At 42.3% G+C, this 24,671-nt stretch overlaps 1 protein-coding gene across 2 annotated transcripts in view; it reads right to left on the bottom strand.

The window, feature by feature from the left end:
• SMG1 (SMG1 nonsense mediated mRNA decay associated PI3K related kinase) overlaps positions 1-24,671 on the bottom strand; it is a 145,162-nt gene that overhangs the window by 56,684 nt on the left and 63,807 nt on the right. For both annotated transcript variants that reach the window (XM_075899384.1, XM_075899383.1), the window contains exons 15-25: positions 23,794-23,955; positions 23,215-23,333; positions 22,326-22,413; positions 21,530-21,631; positions 19,487-19,627; positions 17,738-17,937; positions 17,118-17,314; positions 10,102-10,266; positions 9,120-9,274; positions 3,899-4,044; positions 2,849-3,050 (exon numbers count right to left, since the gene is read on the bottom strand). In XM_075899384.1, the coding sequence (XP_075755499.1) occupies positions 2,849-3,050; positions 3,899-4,044; positions 9,120-9,274; positions 10,102-10,266; positions 17,118-17,314; positions 17,738-17,937; positions 19,487-19,627; positions 21,530-21,631; positions 22,326-22,413; positions 23,215-23,333; positions 23,794-23,955 (1,677 nt within the window). The remainder of the gene's footprint in view (positions 1-2,848; positions 3,051-3,898; positions 4,045-9,119; positions 9,275-10,101; positions 10,267-17,117; positions 17,315-17,737; positions 17,938-19,486; positions 19,628-21,529; positions 21,632-22,325; positions 22,414-23,214; positions 23,334-23,793; positions 23,956-24,671) is intronic.

Consider the following 24,671-nt stretch of genomic DNA (forward strand, 5'->3'; position numbering starts at 1 on the left):
AAAGGGGTATGCACTTACATGAGACATTTTTTAGGGGTCTTCAACTGAAAAAAGGTTGAAAACCTCTGAATTTAGTTCAACAAGTCACATATTTTTTAGAATCATAGATGTTCAAAAAACCTAATAACTATAATGATTCATTAATATAATGCAGGGTTGTATTACTGTGAACAGCCTTTCTCCATCCTTTTTGGACCCTCCCTTCAGGAAGTTGAAGGCTGCTATCAAATCCCCCCTCACTCATCTCTTCTGCAGACTAAACAAACCCAAATCCCTCAGTCTCCCCTCACAGGTCATGCGCTCCAGCCCCCTAATCATTTTGGTCGCCCTCTGCTGCACCCTCTCCGATGTGCTCACATCCTTTCTGTAGTGGGGGGCCCAGAACTGTACGCAATATTCCAGAAGTGGCCTCACCAGAGCCGAATAAAGTGGAATAATCACTTCTCAGGATCTGCTGGCAATGCTCCTCCTAATGCACCCTAATATGCCTTTCGCCTTCTTGGTTACAAGGGCACACTGTTGACTCATATCCAGCTTCTCATCCACTGTAATCCCCAGGTCCTTTTTTGCAGAACTACTACTTAGCTGGTTGGTCCCCAGCCTGTAACAACGCTTGGGATTCTTCCGTCCCAAGTGCAGAACTCTACACTTGTCCTTACCGAACCTTATCAGATTTCTTTTGGCCCAATCCTCTAATCTGTCCACTCTGGACCCTATCCCTGCCCTCCAGTGTATCCACCTCTCCCCCTAGCATAGTGTCATCTGCAAACTTGCTGAAAGTGCAATCCATCCCCTCATCTAGGTCATTAATAAAGATGTTGAACAAAACCGGTCCAAGAACAGATCCTTGGGGCACTCCGCTAGAAACCATCCGCCAACCTGACATCAAGCCTTTGGTCCCGTTGGGCCCGACAGTCTAGCCAGCTTTCTATCCATCTTACAGTCCATTTATCCAATCCATACTCCCTTAACTTGCTGGCAAGAATATTGTGGGAGACCGTATTAAAAGCTTTGCTAAAATCAAGGTATATCACATCCACTGACATTCCCATATCCACAGAGCTTCTCTCTCATCAACAGATATTGGCCCAATAAAAGATATTATTTACCCACTTTGTATCACTAATGACTCATATCAACAGGGCTCGACAAATTATAGAAAACCCTACTCGCCAGACACAAATGGGACTCACCACCCCCACCGCATGACCCCCATCGTGCAGGTGCGTGCCACCTGAAGAACGGGACGACCAGGACAGCACGCTTGCTTCTGTGACGGGACGGGGCCACTCCGCAGAGGCGAGGACGACCCGCCCCGCACTTCAATGGCGCCAACCCCCGTGCTGCACGGGGAGCACAGCGTTCTGACAGCAGCCTGCACCACTTGCTCCCGTGCAGCCGCCCAGCTGAGCAGTGTGCAGGGGGGCCAAGTCCTGGGATGGGAGCCAGAAGCAGGGCCACACGCGGGCTTAGGTTGGGGCCAGAGTGTGCTGATGTCAGGGGGAAAAGCACCAGTGCAAGAGAGCACCGCAGTCAAAGGGGAGCAGAGGAGAGCGGAAGAGAGGAGGGAGGAGACGGAGGAGAGTAATGGAGAAAGAGGGGAGAACAGAGGAGTGAGCTAGAAGATGGCGGTGGGCAGAGAAGTGAAGGGGGAGAGTGGAGGAGAGCGGAGGGGGACAGGAGTCGGAGGAGGTCAGAGAAGGCAGGAGGGAGACGGGAAGTGGAGCAGAGAGTGGGGGCAGAGGACGTGAAAGGAGAAGTGGAGATAGGAAGCAGCCCAGAGCGGAGACACTAAGAAGCCCCGTCCTGGGCTGCTTCCTACCTCTGCTTCTCCTTTCACGTCCTCTGACCCCACTCTCTGCTCCACTCCCCGTCTCCCTCCTGCATTCTCTGACCTCCTCCATCTCCCATCCCCCTTCGCTCTCACTCTTCACTCCTCCGCCCACCGCCATCTTCTAGGTCATTCCTCTGTTCTCCCCTCTCCCTCCGTTACTCTCCTCTGTCTCCGCTGCTCTCCTTTTGAATGCGGCGCTCTCTTGCACTGGCACTCCCCCGCCCCCCCCCCCGACATCAGGGATGCATGCACACTCTGGCCCCGTCCTACACCCGTGTGTGGTCCCTCTTGCGGCCCCGCTCCCACCCCTGCTTCTGGCTCCTGTCCCAGGACTCGGCCCTCCACATGCCACTCAGCTGGGTGGCCACACAGGAGCAAGCAGCGCAGACCGCTGTCAGAATACCGCGCTGCCCGTGCAGCATGGGGGTTGGCGCCATTGAAGTGCGGGGTGGGTCGCCCTCACAGCCATGGGGCAGCTCCGCCCTGTCACAGCTCGCCAGCTGCCAAAATCTACTCGCCACAGGCGAGCGGATTTGTCGAGCCCTGGACATCAATATAATCTTTAATTTCTGAGAATATTTTAGAGTAAAAAATATTTTAAATCACAAATCTAAGTAATAAAAAGATACGAATAAAAATAAGATTTTCCAAAAATATTTTAATTCTGAGAATGTATATTTGTATCATCCTCTTAAAATGAAAAGTAACTAAAACAAAATTCACTATCTTCTGCCTCCAGATAAACAAGTTGGAGGCCTTTTCTAAACATCAGTCTAATCCTAAAAATTATGAAAACCCAGTGGTTTATTTAAGATAGTTTCAATACAGAACTAATCTGTTATAGCTACAATAATTCAAGGAAAAGTTTTCCAACAGAAACCATATTGATTTTACAGCACAAAATAAGATCTTGGAAATCAGATCTGGCACTGACATGATAAGACTAAGAGAAGCTTTCATGTAACAATTTATTGCTTTTAGAGATATTATTGAATAAATTAATGAGAACCTTACTTTACGTAGTTAAAGTCTGCTTTTAAATTGACTGAGGTATTACTTGTGCTTTTTTTCAAGTCATGGACAGCATTCTGCCATTCTTGTACAGCAGACCAATCAGCAACTGCAATGTAACATTCACATGCTTTGTTACCCAAGTAATTTATAACTTCAGGTGAAGAATCACTTGGTTTAGCCAGAACAGTTTTCCTAGCTTCACCTGTGGAATTAAGAAAATCAATATTTAAGGAAAATAAGTTCGGATTACTTGACAAAGCATTTGTAAATTATGTTTAAGGCAAAAAGTTTCATTTGTTTTACATAAAATTAATTATACAATATTTACAACATCTCTCTTCTGATCAGTAGCATATTTTACCTCCTGCAATACTCAAATACTTATGAAAGAGGTTTTGAATTAATGTAGTTAATATTTAGAGAGAGATTGGGAGACAGAAAATTATCTAAATCAGTAAGGAAGAACTAAATTAGTATGCGCACCTAATAATACAAAGAAGTGTATGAAATACCTCTTCCACTTCTCAAAGTTTTGAGAGTGCTGTAGCAAGGCTTTTTATACTACAGGACATTCATAATATATAAAAATCATTGGAAATTAGAGTATTATAGTCTTAAATAATTAGAACTAAACTGAAACTGCTTAAAATATAAAGTACATTTTACAGAAGTGGGCTGTATCCACGAAAGAGCGTGATACCATCTACATATTTTGTTAGTCTATAAAGTGCTACTAGACCATTTGTTGTTTTTTAAGTTTATCCGGACAGACTAACTCGGCTACCCCCGAAGCTATTTTACAGTGTGTTATCTTTGCTTTTATCTATCTTTTCACTAGGCCCCAAACCTGCAAACATTTATGCATCTTTACACATGTGAGTAACCCCATTATCTTCCACAGAACTACCCAGTTAATCTTGTATGTAAGAGTTTACAAAGTAAATTAGTAAGGCCCACATCTTATAGTTTAGCAAGGCTTTACTGTATTATCTGTAAAGCACAAGTACATGGAATTCATAGAAATTTTAAAAAGCAAGCAACATTACTTACCATTCAAAGAATGCTTTGGGCTGGCATTATTGCCACTATTAGAATTGGCCAACTTCAAGACCGATTTATCAAAACCAGCTATGCTGCAATCCATTCCTGTCATGGAACTCAAGTGCTCCTGGTATTCAACAGTTGCTTTTTCAAACCTTAAACATTGAAGATTTAATATTTAGTCAGCATTTCACAGCAGTGACTTCATAAGTTTTGTAGATGGAGCATGTATTAAAATTTCCTATGGAAGACATAATGAGTGATCCCTGCAATGCCAAAGGAATAGAAGAAAGAAAAACAGGATTTCTCCCTATGAAAGAATTTGGCAAAAGTCTGTGTCGTGGGGGAGGAAAGCTACTGAAGGTGGGTGATCTATTTCAGTGGTTCCCAACTGCTGGTCGGTGAACTGCTGGCTACTGGGCCATGGCATGCGTGAGGGACCAGCTTCCCCTTCCCGCTCCCAGTTTCCAGCCGAGCCCCAATGCAGCCCAGTAGGGAAGGGCCAGGGCCGCCTCCTGTAAGGGACCTGGGGCTCGTAGTGGACCTCCTGGCCTGCATGAGTGTGGGTGCAGTGTGGGTGCTGCCCGGACAGGGAGGGAAGGGGAGAAGAGGCGGGGAAGGGGGCTGGGCTCTCTCAGAAGTGCTTTCACTTCCTAGCTGGGGAGTGTAGCATTTACTGCCACCGCCTGTGCTCCTGTGGCAGCTACCTCCGCAGTGCCTGCACCTGCAGCTTGAGCCCAGGGCTTTGTATGGTATGTGCCAGGGCAGCAACCCCCACTGGGGCTCCTTGTATGGTTTCCCCTTCCGCCAGCTCTCAGCACAGCATCTCACCATGGTGATGCGGCTGCTGCTGCAGGCTGTGATCAAGGGCCTGCCAGGCTCTGGCTGGGACACCATCTCCTCCTGCATCATCAAGCACTTGGCCCTGAAGCACCTGTCCAGTGTGGACCTGCTCCGGGACAACATGCAGAGGACAGAGCAGGGATAGAGGGGGACGGCTGAAATGGCCCTCTCAGGGGTGGTTGAGCTGGCACAGAGGATCTGAAGCGTAGTAAGATCCTGCCTGCCCCCCAAGATTGACTGTGCCATTGCTCCAGCCCCTGTCCGCACAGAAGGGCTCAAAGCTACCCTGTGTGAGACAGCTGTGCTCCTGAATGACATAGGTGTCACCACAGCTCTTGGGCTAACGGGGGGCGGGATCATGCTATATTCTGGCTCCATAGCCTAGACCTGAACCTGAACCCCTTCAGGGACTTGTATAAGCCCCTTGCCCCTCTAAGATGGGTAAATCAAATTAGCTTGTGGTTTTGAGATAATGAAAGATCAGGGCCATGGGAGAACAGTATCACATAATACTCCCATGGCAACTATAGTCACGTTTCACAGAGGAAAGTAATGGTATTGTTATTAGAAGCATTTTCGCTGTTCTTCAATTCCCTTTCCTAGCTGGCATCATGTAATCAGCTAGTTATCTGCAAACTCTGATCTGTTACAACGACATGTATTGGGTGCATACAGGTGTATTGTAAAACAATACATGACCTCTTAAAATTAATTACCACAATGCATATGCAAATAAAATGTTACCGGTCCGCTAAAAGTTTATAAATGAGTTTGCCTGTCCGCAGTATAAAAAACATTGGGAACCACTGATCTAGTTACTGATCTCTTATTTTTGGAACTTTCTTTATCCTTCAATCCCAAACATCAAGCTGTGATCTTTAAAAAATAAGGCTGAATGAGATGGAAAACAAGGTTGTCAGTCGAGAGATAATAACTTTACATAAAAAAAAAATCTGACAGTTTCTTGTAATTCAAGTATGCACGCCAACTTCAAATTACTATCAACTGAAGCAAAATTTAGTGGCTGGCACTGTTCTAGATGAGTGGCTTTAATATTACTTTTAAATTAAGAAGTTTGCCAGAAACTCCCACTCTCTCACAAGAGACAGAAGCAACACCACAGCTGGGTGGGGATGAGCAGAGTTCTCCCAGTCACTTCCACGACTATGTTGGCTTGGGGGGACAAATCAAAAGCCATGGTTAGTGGAACTAGCTACGGTTGGGCTAGTTTCATAGCCCCAAGGCCCTAATGATGTGAGCAGTTAGCATTTTGCAATCTGAATTCTAGACTTTTTTTCTTATTTGCTTCCCCTGTCCTCATTTTCACCCCTCAGTACAGCCCATCAATTGCCAGTGTCACTCTCCTTGCACTCCTGCTTCTCAGTGGCCAATGATCTTCCTACAACCCTGATTCCCTCAGATCTCCCTCACTCCCCTGTATTGTCCCTATAACAAAATGGTTTGAAAAGAAAACACAACCTATGGAACAAACAAGATACACGCTAACTGCCATGGCCTCTTTGCTTGTGTGAGGTGTTTTCTCCTTTTTTGACTCAAATCCTTACGACAGGACTCACTCCTCTGCCTGTTTGGAAAGCGCTTGGTATACTGTATCTACTTCCACATATAAAAGGTGGGATGGGTGAACAAACAATGCAGCGAGTATTATTTTTACATGCGTTTCAAATTCAGAAGACATAATTAGTTGATTTCAGATGAAAGATGACCAGACTAACTGCTTTACTCATGACTTAATTCTCAGAAGCAAATATTGGATACTCTTCCTCTGCTTACAGGAACTACAGCAGGACACAGGGAGCTGTAATCTGGCAAGGTTACTGTGCTGAGGCAGGTCTGGAAGGAGTGCTCGTCTGACACTGATGGTCCAGTGGAAGAGACCCATGATGTTCCCCTTTCTCTCACTTAATAGAGCAGGAGAAGAAAAGATCACTGGTGTGATCAGCAGGCCTGATTTACATCCACTCCCTCACTGACTCTTCATGCCTCTGACCAGATCCTATTTAAAGTGTAGAATCATAGAATACTAGAACCGGAAGGGACCTTGAGAGGTCATCAAGTCCAGTTCTCTGCCCTTACGGCAGGACCAAACACTATCTAGATCATCCCTGATAGATGTTTGTCTAATTAAGGATGCAAGCAACTAGTCGACTAACCGATAAGCAGTAGCTTATTGGTTAGCACCATCGACTAGTCGCATCCTCCTCATTCTTGCTCCGCTACCACTCCGCACTACAAAGGACAGTCCCTGTCCTGGGACTCTCATTCACCAGCATTAATCCCGCTTCCCCTGCTGCTGCTCTACAATACAAGGGACTGGGCACCTGGTGCATCAAGATGCTGACTCAGTTCCTGCTCCCACAGGTCATTGGTTAGCTAGCATCACCTCCCCCACTGCCACTCTGCATTGTAAGGGACTAGGCAGCTGGTACACAAAGAAAGAGTTTCCCCTGTCCCATACAATGCAGAGTGGCAGCAGGGGAGTTTATGTTGAGACCCGGCGCAAGCCAGACTGAGCGCTGTAATGGTGATCCTTATTGACTAATTGAGTAGTTAAAAAAAAAAAAAATCTATCGACTACTCAATTAGGAAAGTAACCGCATTTTAATATCCTTGGTCTAACCTGCTCTTAAATATCTCCAATGATGGAGATTCCACAATTTCCCTAAGCACTTTATTCTAGTGCTTAACCATCCTTTGCATTAGGAAATTTTTCCTTATGTTGAACCTAACCCTCCCTTGCTGTAATTGAAGCTCACTGTTTCTTGTCCTATCATGAGAGGTTAAGGAGAATAATTTTTCGCCCTCTTCCTTGTAACACCCTTTTAGGTACTTGAAAGATGCTATCACATCTTCTCTTTTCCAAACTAAACAAACCCAGTTCTTTCAGCCTTCCTTCAGTCATAGGTCATGTTTTCTAAACCTTTAATCATTTTTGTTACTCTTTTTTGGGCCTTTTCCAATTTGACCACAATCTTTCCTGAAATGTGACCAGAACTGGACACAATACTCCAGCTGAGGCCTAATTAGCAGAGAATAGAGGGGAAGAATCATTTCTCATGTCTTTATTATACTCCTGTTAACAGACCCTAGAATGATCTTTGCTTATGTCAATTCCATTCTAGGTGACTCAGAAGTAGTATCTATGGACATCATTTCAGAGTTCATGGTTGTGCAGCCTGTAACACTATTCTACCAAAGGCAGCGAGTTACCTCAGGCATTGTGGGAAAGTCCGTAATGAGACAAAGAAGTGTGGACAAATCTAGGTAGCAGCACTTGCACCAGAAAAGCCATCAACAAAGCATGAGCCCTAGTTGAATGGGCAGTCACACCTGCCTGTGGAGGCACTTTTGCCAGGTCATGGCAGAAGTGGATACAAGCAATGATCTTGGATAGAATGATTAGGACACTGGATGATCTTTAATTCCATCTGCCATCACAATGAATAACTGCATTGATTTACAAAATGGCTTGGTCCTTTCAACGTAGAAAGCTAGCACCCTCCTAAAATCCAAGCAATGTAATCTGCGCTCTTCCTCTGACTTATATGTACCTATCTTTTTAACCAGAACCACATATGTCCTCTCCTGTACGAAATTGTGAAACAACCTTGGGCTGGAAAGACAGAAGTGAACGCAGCTGGATCTGGTCCATGTAGAACCTCAATCTCAGAGCCCAAAGGCAGATGTTATTGCAACCAAGAACACAACCTTCCAGGAGAGGGGATTAGGAAGCAAGTAGCTCGAAGTGGGGGACCCATGAGTCACAACAGCATAAGATTCAGGGCCCAAGAAGGGACAGGGTCCTGGATGTGGGCATCTCAATCTGGTGTGTTCTACCTGTCGTGATCTAAAACTGTTAATAAAGGTTGAATTCCAGTGTACTGAATAGAGTTCACCGGGGCAGACCCTGCCATCACTTTGTCCAACAATGAAGATGAGCATTGCAGGAGAGAGGTGGATTCTCCTTCCCCTTCTGGGGATGGATTTTCTAGATGCTGATACCTGATGTGCTCCAATTTCAGTGACGGCAGTGGTTTGTCCAAGGCAGACAGGAAGGAGTGGTTGGAGTACAGAACCAGCATCATCAGCACCCCCTCCCGGGTTCCAACAAGGTCAAAGAGCAGGTCATTGGCCTTGCTGCCGTGCCTCTGCTGTGGATGCTGTGCCAGTCTCCAAGACCTACAGAGATCCATGCTCTCTCAGAGAGGGACTGAACTCTAACTCGGACTCAGAACAGTTCCCTTCCAGTGACCGAGGCAGAGCCGTGGAGTTCTGTGTCTGCAAGCTGACCTTTGTCGGAGACCAATGCCTAGACATGAGGACTCGGACACATTTATACTAGCTCTCCAGCCACGTGCCAACTTACCGTCCTTCCGCTTGCTGAGCTACAGAATTAATCCATGAAAGACTCCTCCCAACTATAGCAGAAGACCAGACAGCTATTCCTTGTATAGCTTCAGGACAATGAAGCTCACATAGTGCTTCCACCAACATCATAACTGTCACTTCTAATTCACTTCCCTAGAAATTAAGTTGAAGATTAATTTAACAGATCTTGAAGAGAAAAACTATATATACTTTGTTACACATTTAAATACAAAATGCAATACTTTATGCTTATATTTAATATAATAATCTCAATAGTCACTGTTCCCCCACTTCTAAAAGAAAAGAGCAAAAAATCTTTGAAAACCAGACATGGTACACTACCCCTCCTCCGAAAAGCACATCCAGGACATGGCCTATAATTATGTAAAGACATTTTTTACAAATCCAAAAAAATTCACCAGCAGACAATTGTTAGCTAGACAGAAATCTAGAAAGCCTCTGCTGAGAAACACATTTTAGTATCCTTCAGGCTTTTATACAAAATATTCTAAACACTGTTTTTTTTCCTAACTTGTGCCATCATTTTATAAAAAAGTCCCCTTCTGAACCACATCCTCTTCTAGTCTTCATCCCAGACCTGGGGTTTCACAATACTAAGAAAGGCTCCACAAGCCAAAGTCTGAAAAATATTGGTCTAGCAAAAGTACCAAAAACTTCCACAAGTTTTATACAGATACTCCCTAAACAGAGAGAATTACACAGCTCAAAATAGGAGCTAGCTCCAGCATCTGTTTACTATAAACCTTTGACCAAATATGTAACCATATTTTTAACTTTTTTGCCTTGTCAAACTCCACCCCCTCAAAAATAAATAAGGAAAAGTTTTTTCCTCTAGAATACATAGTTTTTAACAGGCCCACTGGTTTAATAACTTAATCCACTGATTTATTATTTCGGTTTTTTACAATACTATGGAAATGTTTTTTCTATGGTCTACTAAGTTCTGAAAAACACAGTACCTGAGAGATATTATTCATCTTCATTTCTGTGAGCAAATCAAAACCATGTCTGACTGTCACAGCAGGTTGACCAGCCAACAATCCAACCCGCATGATAGAAAGTCTAATCCGAGTTAGCCAATCTTGACAGGTCTGGCGGTTAGTATAGAAGAATGTCCTGATAACCTTTACAAAAGGGGAAAGAGGAGAGGTGGGAGGAGATTTATAATACCATACTTTTAACTTTTGTATAAATTAAAATAACTTCATTACAATATTTAATACCACCTACAGCACAGCATAATCTTTGCCTGGAAGGCTTTCCTTCTTTCAAGTTGTATAATTTATTATAGTGCAATTAAAAATGTAACACCATAACTGTAGGAAGAGGTATCAAGTCCAATACAAGTTAGACTTCAATGTGTTTAACTTGTCCTTTCAAATTCTCATTCCCTCATACCCAAGAAATCCTATTTACAATAGATCATTTCTCTGAAATATTTTTGCTGTATTCAACCCTCTGTCAATACCTACTCTTAGAGGACCACATTTCCATATGAAAGAGGCTGGAAATTAGACGAAAAGAAGTGATGAAAAGAGAGAAATTCTACGTCATCAGTGACACCCTGCTTCTTGCCAGAGCAGGTGAAAAGCATGATCCTCAAAATCTGATCCCCAGTGCAGTAGCAAAATACATTAATTCTAGACTGCTCCCAATTCAGTTTGACCCGACATTTAGATAATTACAACATACATTACAATTATAGAGATTCTGAGGCAAACGCACATGAATGGCGTAATATCTTTCTAACAAATATTATACTGAATCAGGTTTGGATGGCTTTGTTCTTGAACAGAAATGGTTTCCTTGGAACCCTTCCAGCTATACAACTTGACAGGCAAAATAAACAATTGTAGCAAAAATTCACTGCAATTACACCACGATTTACAATGTCAACAGCTTGGCCATTTTACAAGTTATTTAAACAGAAATGGGAAAATAGTAGTCCATTCAAATTTTTAAATCTATTTTTTTCTATGAAGGTTTGACTTTCATAGATTCAACTGTAAATAAATCAATTTTTATTTTATAGCCAATAAATGGCAGCCTAAACTCTTCACAACTGAATGCATTTCATAAGAGAGGAACAATGAAAACAGCTTAATACAGCAGTGGAAAAGATACTTTTAATTCACATAGGGGAGTTATTTACCTCATGCAGTAACAACTGTTCAAGATGTGTGTCCACGGGGCTGCTCCACTGTTGGTGGCAGGTCACGCAAAACCACTAACTGGAACATTGCAAAGCAGTTTCCCCCCCATCAGGCTGCGCATGCACAAGAGGCGTCTCATGCCACTGCCTCCTGAGCGCCTGAGATGTGCAGCCCGGCTCCCCACACGCACAGCTCGGCCCCTCCCCTACGTCTGAGTAACTAAGACTCCAAGTAGAGGGGAGGGAGGGTAGTGGAGCACCCACGGAGACACACATCTCAAAGAATAGTCATTACTGCAAGAAGTGAGTAACTCCCCTTTCTTCAACTCCCCTTTCTTCTTCGAGTGATGTCCTCATGGGTGCTCCATTCTTGGTGACTACAGAGCAGTATTCAAATTAGATGGAGGGAGTCTGAGTCATTGGTGATGGTGGACAAGACTGCAGTGGCCACCACTGAGTCAGATGCTAGTTGAGGTAGCATAGTGTTTCGCGAAAGTGTGGTCTGAGGACCATGTTGCAGCGCTACAAATATCTCTTAGGATACACTGCTCAGGAAGGATGTAGAGGCAGCTGTAACTCGAGTGGAATGTTCCCATGGTGCATGCTGAAAGGGCCTGTTAGCCAGAAAATGACATTTGAGTATGTACGTCGATATCCACTTCAAGATTAGCAGAGATGAAATAGGTGTGCCTCCAGAGCACTCAGCAATGGAAATTAAAAGTCTGAGATTTACGAAAGGGCCCAGTTCTATCTAAAAAGAGGACCAATGTCTGTTGAATATCGAGGGTATGCATCATGGCATCCGTTGATGAAGCATGTGGCTTTGGTAAGAAAGTAGGTAGTATGATGGGTTCACTGACATAGAACGCTGTACATACTTTTGGGAGGAATGTGGGATGAGGCCTTAATGTAACCCTGTCTTTTGCAAAAATAGTTTGGGGGTGGGGAGGGTTCCACCATAAGGGCCCCAAGCTCCCCAACCCTTCTCACTGATGTAATGGCCAACGGAAAGCAGACCTTCATGTATAAGAAGGGAAGCGCAACTGTGACTAAGGGCTCAAATGGAGGCGTAGTCAAATGGTCCAAAACAAGGTCCCATGCTGGCACCGGAGGTCTGCGGAGTGGGTACATGTTCTGGAGACCCTTAAGGAACCTTTTTGTGACTGGGTGAGCAAAAATTGAGAGGCTGTCTATTGGGGTGTGGAAAGCTGTTATATCCAAAAGGTGGACTCCTAGGGAAGAAAGTGAAAGTCCAGATGTCTTAAGTTCTATTATGTAGTCAAGGATGACATTCAGTGGGGACATTCAAGGGTCCATCACACTGATATCAGTGAGAGAAACGAGTCCATTTTTGCAGGTAAGGTTTTTCAAGTGGAAGGTCTCCTACTGTGGAGGAGAACATCCTTCACCAGTTGAGAGCATTGATCCTCTAGTTCCCCAAACCAGACAGGAGTCACACATGGAGGTGAAAGGAGTGTGGTTGGGATGCAGCATCGTCCAATGATTCTGGGAGAGAAGGTCATGTTGACGTGGTAATGGGTATGGAGGTTGAATCAACAGCCTGTGCAGGAACAGAAACCATTTTTGGCGTAACAAGGATGGAGCTATCAGAATGACTTGAGCCCCTTCTGTGCTTGAGCCCCATAGTATAGAGGTGCCCTCCATAGGATCAGGATCAGGATCACATCCCCAACCAAGCCCTTGCCAAGTCCCACTCTTGAACAGAATCAGGGAATCTGGTGGTGTGGGGAGAGGCAAAAAGTTCTATTGGTGGCCAACCCCATTGAGAAAAGATCAAGTTCGTGACCTTGGAATGCAGCTCCTATTTGTGGTCCGCAGAAAAATTGCAGCGCAAGAAATCTGCAGTGGTTTTGGTGACCCAGGTAAGTATGATGCTACTAGTGTAACCTGGTTGCAAACGCACCAATTCCATAAGTGGATGGCCTCTGTACACTGAGAATGGGAGTGGGCACGACCTGGTCTGTTTATGTAAAACATTGTGGAGATATTGTCCGAGAAGACTTAAGCTGTACGACTGGCAATTTGAGGCATGTGAGCAGGCATTTCTCACTGCCCTGAGTTCCAACACACTGATGTGCAGGGATGTCTCGTATGGAGACCACTTGCCTTGGACTACTTGGTCTTGAAGATGGGCTCCCCTACCAAGCAGGGATGCATTCATTGTGATTTGTGCTGTGGATGATGGAAGGGGTCTCATGCCAGCAGACTGTCTGCTAATATCCACCAGCATAGGGATGTGAGGACATCTGTGGGTACAGTAACCCTCCTGTGCAAAGAGCGGCATGACAGAGTGTAGACCGATGCTATCCATAAATGAAAGCATCAGAAATGCAAGCATGCATAATGACCACATCTGTAGTTGCAGTCATATGGCAGGTAAGTATTACGGTGGAAGGGCTCAAGGATGACGGTGATGAGATCTTGGATGGTTGCGAATCGTTGATGAGGTAAATAAGCACGGGCCGAGACTGAGTCAAGTAAAGCACTGATGAACTCTTTGTCTTCGGCTGACTCTAGCTTTGACCTGTGCATTTATTAGAAGACCAAGATGAGTGAAGGTGGCTTTGGTTTTGTTCACCATAGAGATAGTCTCATCTCTTGATCTTCCTTTTATCAAGCAGTTGTCTAGGTATGGGAAGATGACAACATACAACTGTTGTAGGTATGCAGTGGTTTTGGCTAGGACCTTTGAAAACACTAGGGGAGCCGAAGAGATCAAAAGGCAGAACCTTGTATTGGAAGTGGTGTGCTCCTAGTGTGAAATGAAGGTAACGGTGATGAGCTGGGTGAATGGTAATGTGAAAGTACGCATCCTGTAGGTTGAAGGGTACGAATCAGTCCCCCGACTCAATGCTGGAATAAATCAAGTATTTCCTGATTTCTCTGGTCTGGAAATACTTGGAGTAGAACCTCTTTCCGTGGAATTTGTTGGGTACCCTTCTCTATGGCTCCAAGCCACGGGAGACAATTGACCTCTTGTCTTAGAAGGCTCTTGTTAGAGGGGTCTCTGAAGAGGGACAGGGTGAGGAATAGGGTGGTAGAAGTAAAGGGGTAGTATATCCTGTATGAATTATCTCTAGCACTTAGTGGTCCGATGTTATGGACTCCCAGTGTGGTAGGAAGGGGTGCAAATGGTGGGTAAAAAGATGGCAACGCTGTGTTGGCATTGGATTGTGGGGGAGGTTGTGCAGACCCTTGACAACACCTTCAAATCTGCTGTTTTGAGGCCTGAGTAGTAGCAGGGCAACTGTGGTTGGAACATCTCCTCTGAGGACTGTGTCTAGATTGAGTATCCTTGTAAGGTCTTTGAGGGGGGCCAATTATATTGGCCATATCTATTACGGTTATATGGAGTATAGTGCTTGCACTGGTAAGGTGGAGTGTACATTCCCAATATGCGAAGCGTAGTTCTTGAGTCTTTGCTACTATGAAGGATCTCATCTATCTTGGATGCAAATAACTTTTGTTTGTCAAATGGCAGGTCCTTCACCTTAGACTGGAGCTTGCGAGGAATCCCTGAAGCTTGGAACCAGGATGCCCTTCACATCAGGACTGCTGTGGCCATGTCTAGAGCTGTTTGTTGGGCAATATGTGAGATAGTGCATGAGGGACACGCTATCACTTTCAAGATAAGTCTCTGATTCGGGGAGGTGTTCCATGAGATCTCCCAGTTTTGATTAATTATCAAAATCATGATTTGCCAAGAGGGCAGTGTAATTAGCTATTCTAAGCTGCAGTGTGGAGAAAGTAGATCATTCTACCGAAAAGATCTAACTTCTTGTGGTCTTTGTCTTGATTAGCTGTTTTACATTGGGGCAGTTTAGATCTGTACTGAGCCGGCTCTACAACCAAAGAGTTTGGTTGTAGATGTGGAACAGGAATTCAGTGTCTTAGGGAGGAGGGGGTCAGAACCAAGTATGTTCTGTCACCTTTTTACAGGTAGGTTGGATAGATGCAGGCGTTTGCCACCGCTCATCAGATGTCTCCATAACTGCCTCATCTATGGGCAAGGCAATTTCCCTCTGTAAAATGGGGTGCAGATTCTTTAGTAAACAGTGCTGCTTTTCATGCACTTCTTGAAGTGGAACCTGCTGACTTGTTGCTACTCTTTTGAATAGCTCCTGGAATTGTTTAAGATCATTGGTTAGGCGTGTGTCAAATGGCATGAGCACATCATCTGGCAGTGACAAAGTTATCTGTGGGAGAGGTATCCAGTGCATGAGGCTCTGGATCCCTATCTTCTATCTGTCCCTCCTCCTCCAAATCTTTGGGTCAGGGCAAGGGATCAGGATGGAGGCAAACGTCTCTTTGCTGATGTAGAGTGGGCTAATGAGCGCTGCCCATATGGATCCCAATGATCCCAAGGTGCCCACTGTGGTGGGTAAGGTAGAGGGGGTAAGCCCAGTGTGGATACTAGGCAGGCTGATGAGGACTCTCTCTGTAACAGTGTGAGCATGAGTCCATTGGTGATAAGTGCTGCAATGAGAATGCACTGATTTGGTCATCACCAGGCAAGGGACTGCACTGAGAATACTGGAGACCTAATCGCATGTGGAGAGCTGCATGTTGGAGATACTGAGGTGATAGACCTGTAGAAGCAGGGCGTGACTGAAGGTGCTTGCCCTGTCAGGTAATGAGTTACATTTCCCAGCTATTGCCTGTGTTAACTGCGGGTCTGTATCAAGCACTGGTATGACTGGTGCTGAGGGCAGTGGCATTGAAGGTGGTGCCAACTTATTAGAGTGCGCCACTTTTGCCTGCGGTACCGAGCTCTTAAGCAAGAGAGGAGAGAAACACCAGGGTGCTCTAGGCCCTGAGGAGGTGCACACTAGTGTAGGTGTCATAGTATGGGCTCTGCCTGCTGATTTTATGGCGGTGGCCCCTGATGTTCCCAGTCTCTCCCCCCTGTTAAGTCTTGTGGAGGAGGAAGAAGGGAGACCACGAGAAGCTCCCTTTTTTGTGGCTTTCCTGGGGAGCGGGGAGGCAGCCCCTTTCTTTGGAGAGCCATCTGGTTAGAGGAGGCATATTGTGCCTTAGCAGGCTGTATAGCCTTATTAAACAGTATCCCTCTCAGGCGGAGCTCTCTATCTTTTCTCACTCTCACATCAGGCTTGAACAGTGTGCAGATTTTTGTGGGCTGTGGACTTCCCCCAAATGGCATATACAGAGGGAATGGCCATCAGATACTGGCATGGGCTCTCGGCAGTCAGTACATTTCTTAAAGCCTGAAGAAGCAGACATACCCGTTAATATCACTCTGTCTGTTTGTTAATATTTGTTGATTCATCTCTGTTCTTTTTTTAATTAGAGAAGTGGGGAACCAAGAGGTACCCAGTTCGCCATGCTTAAGCAGCTAGTGCTGTGTTCAAATCCCTTGAAGGGAAGAAAAAAAAAATCAGACCACAGATGCTTCCAGACCAGAAAGTGCTGGACTAGAGAGATTCAACTGTTTCATGTTTGTTTTAAAAGAGAAGAGACAAATAAACCAAGGTTAAATGAAAATTAGAACACAAGCCTAAAATGTCTGGAAACAATGTTATCTGTAGCTGACTTTTTTTTTTAAAAAAAAGTAAGCTACATCAGTAGGGAGAAGAACTAGGCAACTGTGAGGGTGGTTTTTTTTTAAGTTATTAAACTATTGGATTATAATGAGATCAGCATATCATACATTTGGTAGAAAAGTTGTTATAAGGAATCATTAAGAACTGGCATATTTTCCTTGGTGAACAGTAAGTGATACACAATTAAATATTCCCTCTTTTGTGGGACAGTGCAATACTGTCAGCATTTAAAGACACAAACCTTGGGTGGGGAAGTGAGTGCATTAGCACACCCTTCATAAGCATTGTACATCAATTTCTCCAGATTCTCCAGGTACTGTAGAAGGAGAACAAGTCTGAGTTGGTTACTGCTGTGTCCTTCATCATTGTCTGCTGTAGTCCATTGGCTAACATCTTGTTCAGGGTTTAACGTATGGGCTGCAAGACTTCTAATGATACCTACGAAAATTGGGCCAGAACATTTCGAGACACTAATTATCAAACAATAAGGTACCTACATCTTTATACAGTACAAAAATATCTGTAAAATTGAGTCTAAAATATTTCTTATGTAATTTATTTCTCACGGTGCATTTTAATTATTTTAAAGGTTTTGGAGAAGCTTTAATTGTCAATTCAAGCAACTTAAAAAAAGCAACAAATTTCTGATGTAGTGGGTTTTGCCCATGAAAGCTCATAAATCTTATATTTTGTTTAGTCTTTAAGGTGCCACAGGACCACTCTTTTTTAAAGTTACATACTAACATAAATCCTCTGAGATGCTGAAAAAGGAAGTATTTTTTTCCTATCTTGAATATAAATAAAATAAGACAACAGATCACTGTTCAATTTCTTAAATATCCCATAAAAATTTTACATTACCTTCAATTGTCTGGAACGTATCTTGGGCTCTACCTAAAGGGGTTCTTAACTTAGAAAGGACTGTGAATTGAGCTGCTTCCCAAACAGCCCACTGCCAAAGTACAGCTTCTGTCTTCAATAGATTGCGAGGAATGGTTGATTGGTCGCGCTTATCTAATCTCTGGCAGCTGTAGAACAATCTTTCTAACCAATTGTCCTTCCTGAAAAAAATTAAAACAGATACAGCAATTAATATCAATGCACACAGCTGTAAATGCATTTTAACTTGTAACGGATTACTCTTATAATCAAACTCCTAACAGACCTATGTTTCCTATGGTTATGCACACATGCATATACACATACAGGGTTATTCTGCAAGAACATATACAGAGTTCACGAACATTGCAAAAAAGACTTAAAAGGCAGAAGAAATGGAGACAAATGTGTTTTCTAGCTAATAGTAAAGAAAGCAAAGTGCACACAAAGTTAGAAACAGAGGCACACACTTTTGGTTAAAAATAAAAATGAGCAAAGAAATAAGAGTAAAAATTCAGAGAGATAAAAATAGGTATGAACAGAAATTAATGGAGTGCAGTGTTTTATGCTCTTAAATCCTCCATCCCAAAGACTGGCCTGGTAAATAGTTTTGGTTGGTACCAAACACTGGAAAAGGGATTTCCGATACCTTCTTCTAGATGTACAAAATGGCAGAGAAGGCCCACAAGTTATCAAGATCACAGTGAACCCAACTACAAATAGTACATCGCAATAACTACTCAACCCTGTCTCCTCCAACATGCAACACCACCATCAATTCATGCCTCGCTGTCAGCTTGCATTGAGTCTGCAGCCTCAAGAAGATATCAGTATAAATTCTTAACATAGCAGATGTCAAATACATGAGAAGAATATAGGCATCCTACAAAAAACTATATTAAATGCAAAAATAGTACATGCCGCTCACAAGACCAGTTGCTATAATTTGGGGGCTATTTCAAACATACGCCTCCACAATTGCTAAATTTCTTCATACACATCTAAAGGCTGAAGCACATCAAGTTTCATTTTTAATAATAAATTTTTCACTCTTGCAGCTTTGCTTCTGGCCCTGCCCCCGCCCCCAGAGAGCTAGCTGCTGCCCTGCACTCTGATACAAAGCCAGAAGCGTGGAATGGCAGCTGGTTCCTGGGGAGGAGGGTCGGGAAACAACAAGTAACTATTATGGTAACCAAAAAGTTCATGCTTATCTGTTAACCAATTTGAATGGTTATATTATTACACCCCTAGTTTAACTACATTTTCACTAGCAGAACCCTACACACAGTTCCCACAAAAACTGAAACTAAACTACAGAAGCAATTTTTTTTGAGTCATCAATCAGGAGTCTTTGAAAGGTGGAAGCAGCCTTCTACCACCAAAAGTGACTTTCCATTACTCCTAAGTGCAAAAGGCCCAAGTGCTAGAATAATTCTCCAAGGGTGTAATGAAAATGGCTGCCAAAGGCATTTGATTTTATACATTTAATAAAAGCTGAATGTCCAGTTCCATCACCGGTAATATCTGTCATGAAGCAAAACCATTTATAAATTAGTTACTACTTTTGAACTAGGTCTATTGATGAGCTAATTTCATATTTCAGGATTCAAGGTAACCAATAAAAACCAAACATATTAAAAGCTCGTTCAATAAAATAGGGATATATTAGTAAATAAACATGTGGGGATTTTACTTTTTTTTTATTTTAAAAAGATACAAAAAAATTCTTACCCTGTTCTGTGACAGCTCCCATACAAAATAAAACTAATGACATCAGAGAAGTCCTGTGGATGGAATGTATTACTTGGAGCTTTGCTCATGTGATTTCGTACAGCCAAAGAGATTTCCTGTATTTCTGTGTGGTTGCTGTTACTACAAACAGAAAAACATGTTAAGATGTCTGATTATCTTTAGACCAAACTATACAGTAATAGAAGGAAGATCACAAAATTTTAAATTAGTCCCAGAATTTACTAACTTTAGGGAAAAAAACATAACTAGTTTTTGTATAGATCCCTCGAGCTCATTGGGCAATCTCATTTTACATAGGCCTAGATAGAAGGAATAAGCAAAACTGAAAAAGTAATGTAGTTTATCCCCCATTAGTCTACATTTGTGATTATCTCTTTTCCCTTCTTTCAACTCAGTGATCTCAACCAAGTAGAACTACATATTTTAGTCTGCAGTATAATTTGTTGAACTGCTTTTATACCTATTTTTTGTCACAAATACAGATGAAAATTTTTAGGACTTGACTGGTTTTCTTCAAAAGTTATTATAGTAAATGGTTGAGAAACTCCTTCGTGAAAGTTTTGAAGTTAAGGATTATATTTGGTTTTATAACTATAATTTTGACATTACATTACTTACCCTTTGGAGTAAAGCAAAGGCTTTTTTGTTGTGTACATTATTATTTAGAGGGTTGGGGATAACTTTAATAAATAAATGTGTGGAATTTTATATTGGAAGATTTCCTTGAGAGAAACATTTGAGTTTCTGAAGAACTTCTAAGAGACAAAATTTCCAGATAAGTCCCACCCTCAAAAACACCCAGGCTTCCAGGTCCCTGCCCCGAGCCCCTCCTCAATGCCCTACCCTGATTCCTGCACCCTCACCCACTCCGAACCTCATTCCCTGCTCCCCTCACAACTCCAAGGCTCTACCTTGACTCCTGAACCCCGCCTCCCCCCGATGCCAGCCCCCTGCTCTAAAGGACCAGAACAATGCGTGGGTAAGTCTTCTAGTATACATTTCTGGAATGGGAGGTGGAGAGTGAGTCTGTCTGTCTTTCTCTCTCTGGGCGGTCTCTGCCAGACACACCTTGTTAATTTGTCAATTTTCCTGTAGATATAACTAGGATAATACCACAAATTACTTAATTTTGTAAAAAATTATTGTATAAAAAACATTGACACTTGTTTTGTTCAGGCAGAAGAATCATTTGAACAACGTAAGAAAAGATGGCAATCTTTAGCAGAATAGGAGTAATTAGAGTAATGAATTTCTAAAAATACAAATGATGTAGTTATAGAATAAAAAAACAGGTCACAAATATATCATAATGTAGGATCAAAAGATTTATGTAAGGTTTGAGGGACTTGATACTTTGGTAAATTTACCAGATACTAGAAGCGTTTCTAGATTTCAAATTCTCTGCCTATACAAATTGAATCATCTTATCATCAGGTGGTCAAAGTATCAGAAAAAGATATCAACTCAGATGCTATACACTGTTTGTTAATATTTGACTCTAGAAAGAGGCTCTTTCATACCAAAAGAAATTATGAAGATAACACATTCGTATTTTTCTAGAGTAAGAATACAATTATTCTTATAGCAAAATCAGAATTTACTAGATATACACAGGAGCAACAATCTTCTTCCCAGTCAAAACAAAAGATATAAGTGCTGAAAATAATTATGTTCTCAGATTATGAGAATGAAAAATGCTTTTTGGAATCCAAAACTCTGTCTCAGAAACCAAAATGATGTTATTATTGAAACACTAAATGATACTGACCTGGAAAAAAATGAAATGTCAATTTTTAAAAAAATTCAGTAACTGTCATTTTATACTAAAAATTTTACTATTTTGTAGTACTTTTTGAGAGTCTTACAGCATCATATTTTATATGACCTTCTAAAAATTAACTCTGTGTAGTTAAACTATTTCGCTATATTACAGAAGTGTATTTTTTTTAAATTAAAATAAAGTTAGACTGTGAAATAAAGAAGGAAAAATCTCTCGATACACACTTAAAACAAACTAGTTACCTCAGAACCACATCTAAAGGAATTGACTTTAACAGTTTTCCAAAAGCTTGCCTTACACGGGCACCACTATGGACTAGTTGAACACGGCACACATCAACACACCTGCATAAATAAATAAATAAGTAAAACAAGTTATAATGTGTAACTAGCAATATACAGTAAAACTTTGTTATCTGACATCTTGGTGGAGTTGGGGTGCCAGTTAGTCAGATATTCCAGTTAACTGCGAGTTAACCGGACTAAGTGCAGGAAGGAATGAGGGTTCTGGCTGGTGACGCAGGTTCCGGGATGGGACCACAAAAAAAGAGTTTGGGATGCAGCAGGCGGCTCAGGGCTGGGGTGTGGGAGGAGTATCAGGGTGCTGGATTCGGGTGGCACTCACCTTGGGTGGCTCCCAAAAGTGGGGACATATCCTAATGCTTCTAGGCAGAGATGTGGCTACACACTTCTATGTGCTATCTCCATCCACAGGTGCCATCCCTGCAGTTCCTATTAGCTACAGTTCCCAGCCAATGGGAGCTGTGAAGCCAGCACTTGAGGTAGTTTAGGAGTAGTGCGCAAAACCCCTGTGGGCTGTTCCTCAACTCTAAGAGCAGCAGGGACATGTCACCACTTTCCTGGGAGCCACTCTGAGCCAGGCAGCGTGCCTTCAGACCTGTGCCAATTGGACTAAATCCAGATTTTCCAAGGCTGCCAGAAATGTTCTTTTATAGAGTTTTCTGAGTGATGAAGTGTCAATGAAGTAAAAACAGCTTTTACAGTATTAAGAAAATTTAATGATTTTTTGGGGAAGTACCTTTGTAAGAGGTCATCTGGCAAGGAAGCTGACAGGGCATGGAGGCTACTACATGCTTGAAGACAGACATTCGCATCTTCAAGAAGGGCTGTATTAAGGGTATAAATAAAATATATCATTTTAATTAAGCTGGAAAAACTCATTCATTTCCATACTGCTTTTCTGAAAGTTTCAGGATTTTACTATATTTTTTAAACATCTTTTTTTTTTTTAAATTGTGTTTTAGCTGTAAGGATTTTATCAATAGTGATGGAAGGCTCATGGCAATCAAAACTGAAATTGTATCTTTGCCAAGTGTATTTAATATAACTGTGCCATTTTAAAAATATATAACCATCATTATTAATTCTTCGCCCTTATGTAGCACTTTCTGTTCTAAAACAGTGTTGAAAGGTTAATCTTCATATTGCTTCTATGCAAAGGGGATAATACTCATTTGCCTATTTTACAGAAAGTAAATTAATTGCCCAAGGCAAGAAAGAGTTAAAAGCAGGACTAATTTACTTGTTTCCATAACCCTGTTGTTTAGTTTTTCAATCTCTAGCACAATACCTCAAATTATGGTAGGACTGTTTATCCATTGTCAAACATACAATCTGATTCTGATTTCTAAATATTTATCATTTTACAGAGAATCTTTATCAATCTCATGACTGTAGTCCCTTCATGCAAGATTATCATCTTTTCCAAATAACTGACAGTTTGAGAAACAAGAGGAGAAGGCAAGGGAATAGTTATACTGCTACAATCAGAGCTCAGCAAAAAAATTGCAAATCAGAAGATGACCACAGTTTATCTATCAGTTTTCTTCACCCGAGGACATATCAATGAAGTAAATGGCATCTTATAAAGGATAACCAATAAGAAGGAACAATTTTGGCAATCTTACTGTTTCCAAGAAGTCCTTTACAAAACTTGTGGAAAGATGGAAGAGAGAATAATGGTGCATATGTTTCTGATTTTTTCATTAGAACAGCCACTTCCAAAGCCCAGGTCATCAGTAGTTTCCTAAAAATTTGTTACAGAATAGTCATTCTATACAATTAGATACTAGGACAAAGTTGCTCATAAAACACTAAATATCTTGAGTTTTTGCATCAGCCTGGCAATGCAAGCTGACAAATGTTTGTGAAAGGTAATCAATAAAATAAGTGAAAATTACCTGTCAACTAAGTTTTGAAAGCTCAATATTTAATGTTTGACCTAGAAGAGTTTCACCTCAGGTGTCATTCATTAATATGAAAATTAACTGATCAAATTAATTTTTTCAGATGTTTGGACATGAATAATTCATTTTTATGTTTTGTCTGAAATCAAAATCTTACACTTTGAAATGTTTAGTCCTTCCTCTTCACCCCCCTTTTTTATAAAGAAAAACTAATCAAACATATCTTGGTTCTAAATTAAAACTGATAATTCTCTTGGAAAAAAAAAATCTCAATCTCTGATATGAAAAAATACTACTTACCTGGTGTCCTGAATAAGATTATCCTTTTTAAGCAGTAACCCCAAAAGGTTGAGTATGATAGAGAAATGTTTCTTTGTAGCTGTTGTTACAGTGCTAATCACTGCTCCATCAAACAGAGAAGGAGAAGAGGAGCTGAGGCTACTGGATATGAAGTGGTCATGTCTAAAGGAAAATTAGAAAAAAGTATTTTTTACCTTACCATACAAATATCGCACTCGCACACAGACACACAAAAATTCAGTGTTATACTCATATAAATGGCTCTCTAAATAAGAAAGGTCAAAAAATAACTATAGGTTGAACCTCTCTAAACCAGCTCAATCATCCAGCAACATCTGTGGTCTGGCATGATTTTAGTTAGCTGCATTTCCTCTTATGGATGTGGACAAGTTTCCTGCGATCCCATAAATTTTGTTTATAGCAACTAGCCTTTACTCTCAGTGTTTTGTGCTGTTATTTAGCTATAATTGGCCCCTATATGTCTTCTAAGAGTCCAGTAAACAATGGAAGTGTTTGTAATGCTGCTAGATCAGGAGTAAGCAACCTACGACATGCAAGCTAATTTTCAGTGGCATGCGCAGCAGGAGCTCAGCCCTGTCCGTCCTCCTCTGCAGAGCCGCTGGAGCCCTCCCTCTTCCCCAGCAGCAGGTTAGGCTGTAGTGTGAGGAGGCAGTGCTGAGACTGAGGCTCCTCAATGGTGCCTCCGGCCTGTGACCGTATAGCTGTGGTAGTGCACCTATATGACCAGCCTAGGACCGTGCGGCCATGATAGTAGCACCTCCAGCCTCCAGGGCTGGCCCAGGACCGTGTAACCATGGTAATGGCATCTCTGGGACTGCGTGGCCACAGCAGTGGTGTCTCCGGCCTCCATGGCCTAC

The sequence above is a fragment of the Pelodiscus sinensis genome, chromosome 16 (genome assembly GCF_049634645.1).
Source record: "Pelodiscus sinensis isolate JC-2024 chromosome 16, ASM4963464v1, whole genome shotgun sequence".
Lineage (NCBI taxonomy): Eukaryota > Metazoa > Chordata > Testudines > Trionychidae > Pelodiscus > Pelodiscus sinensis.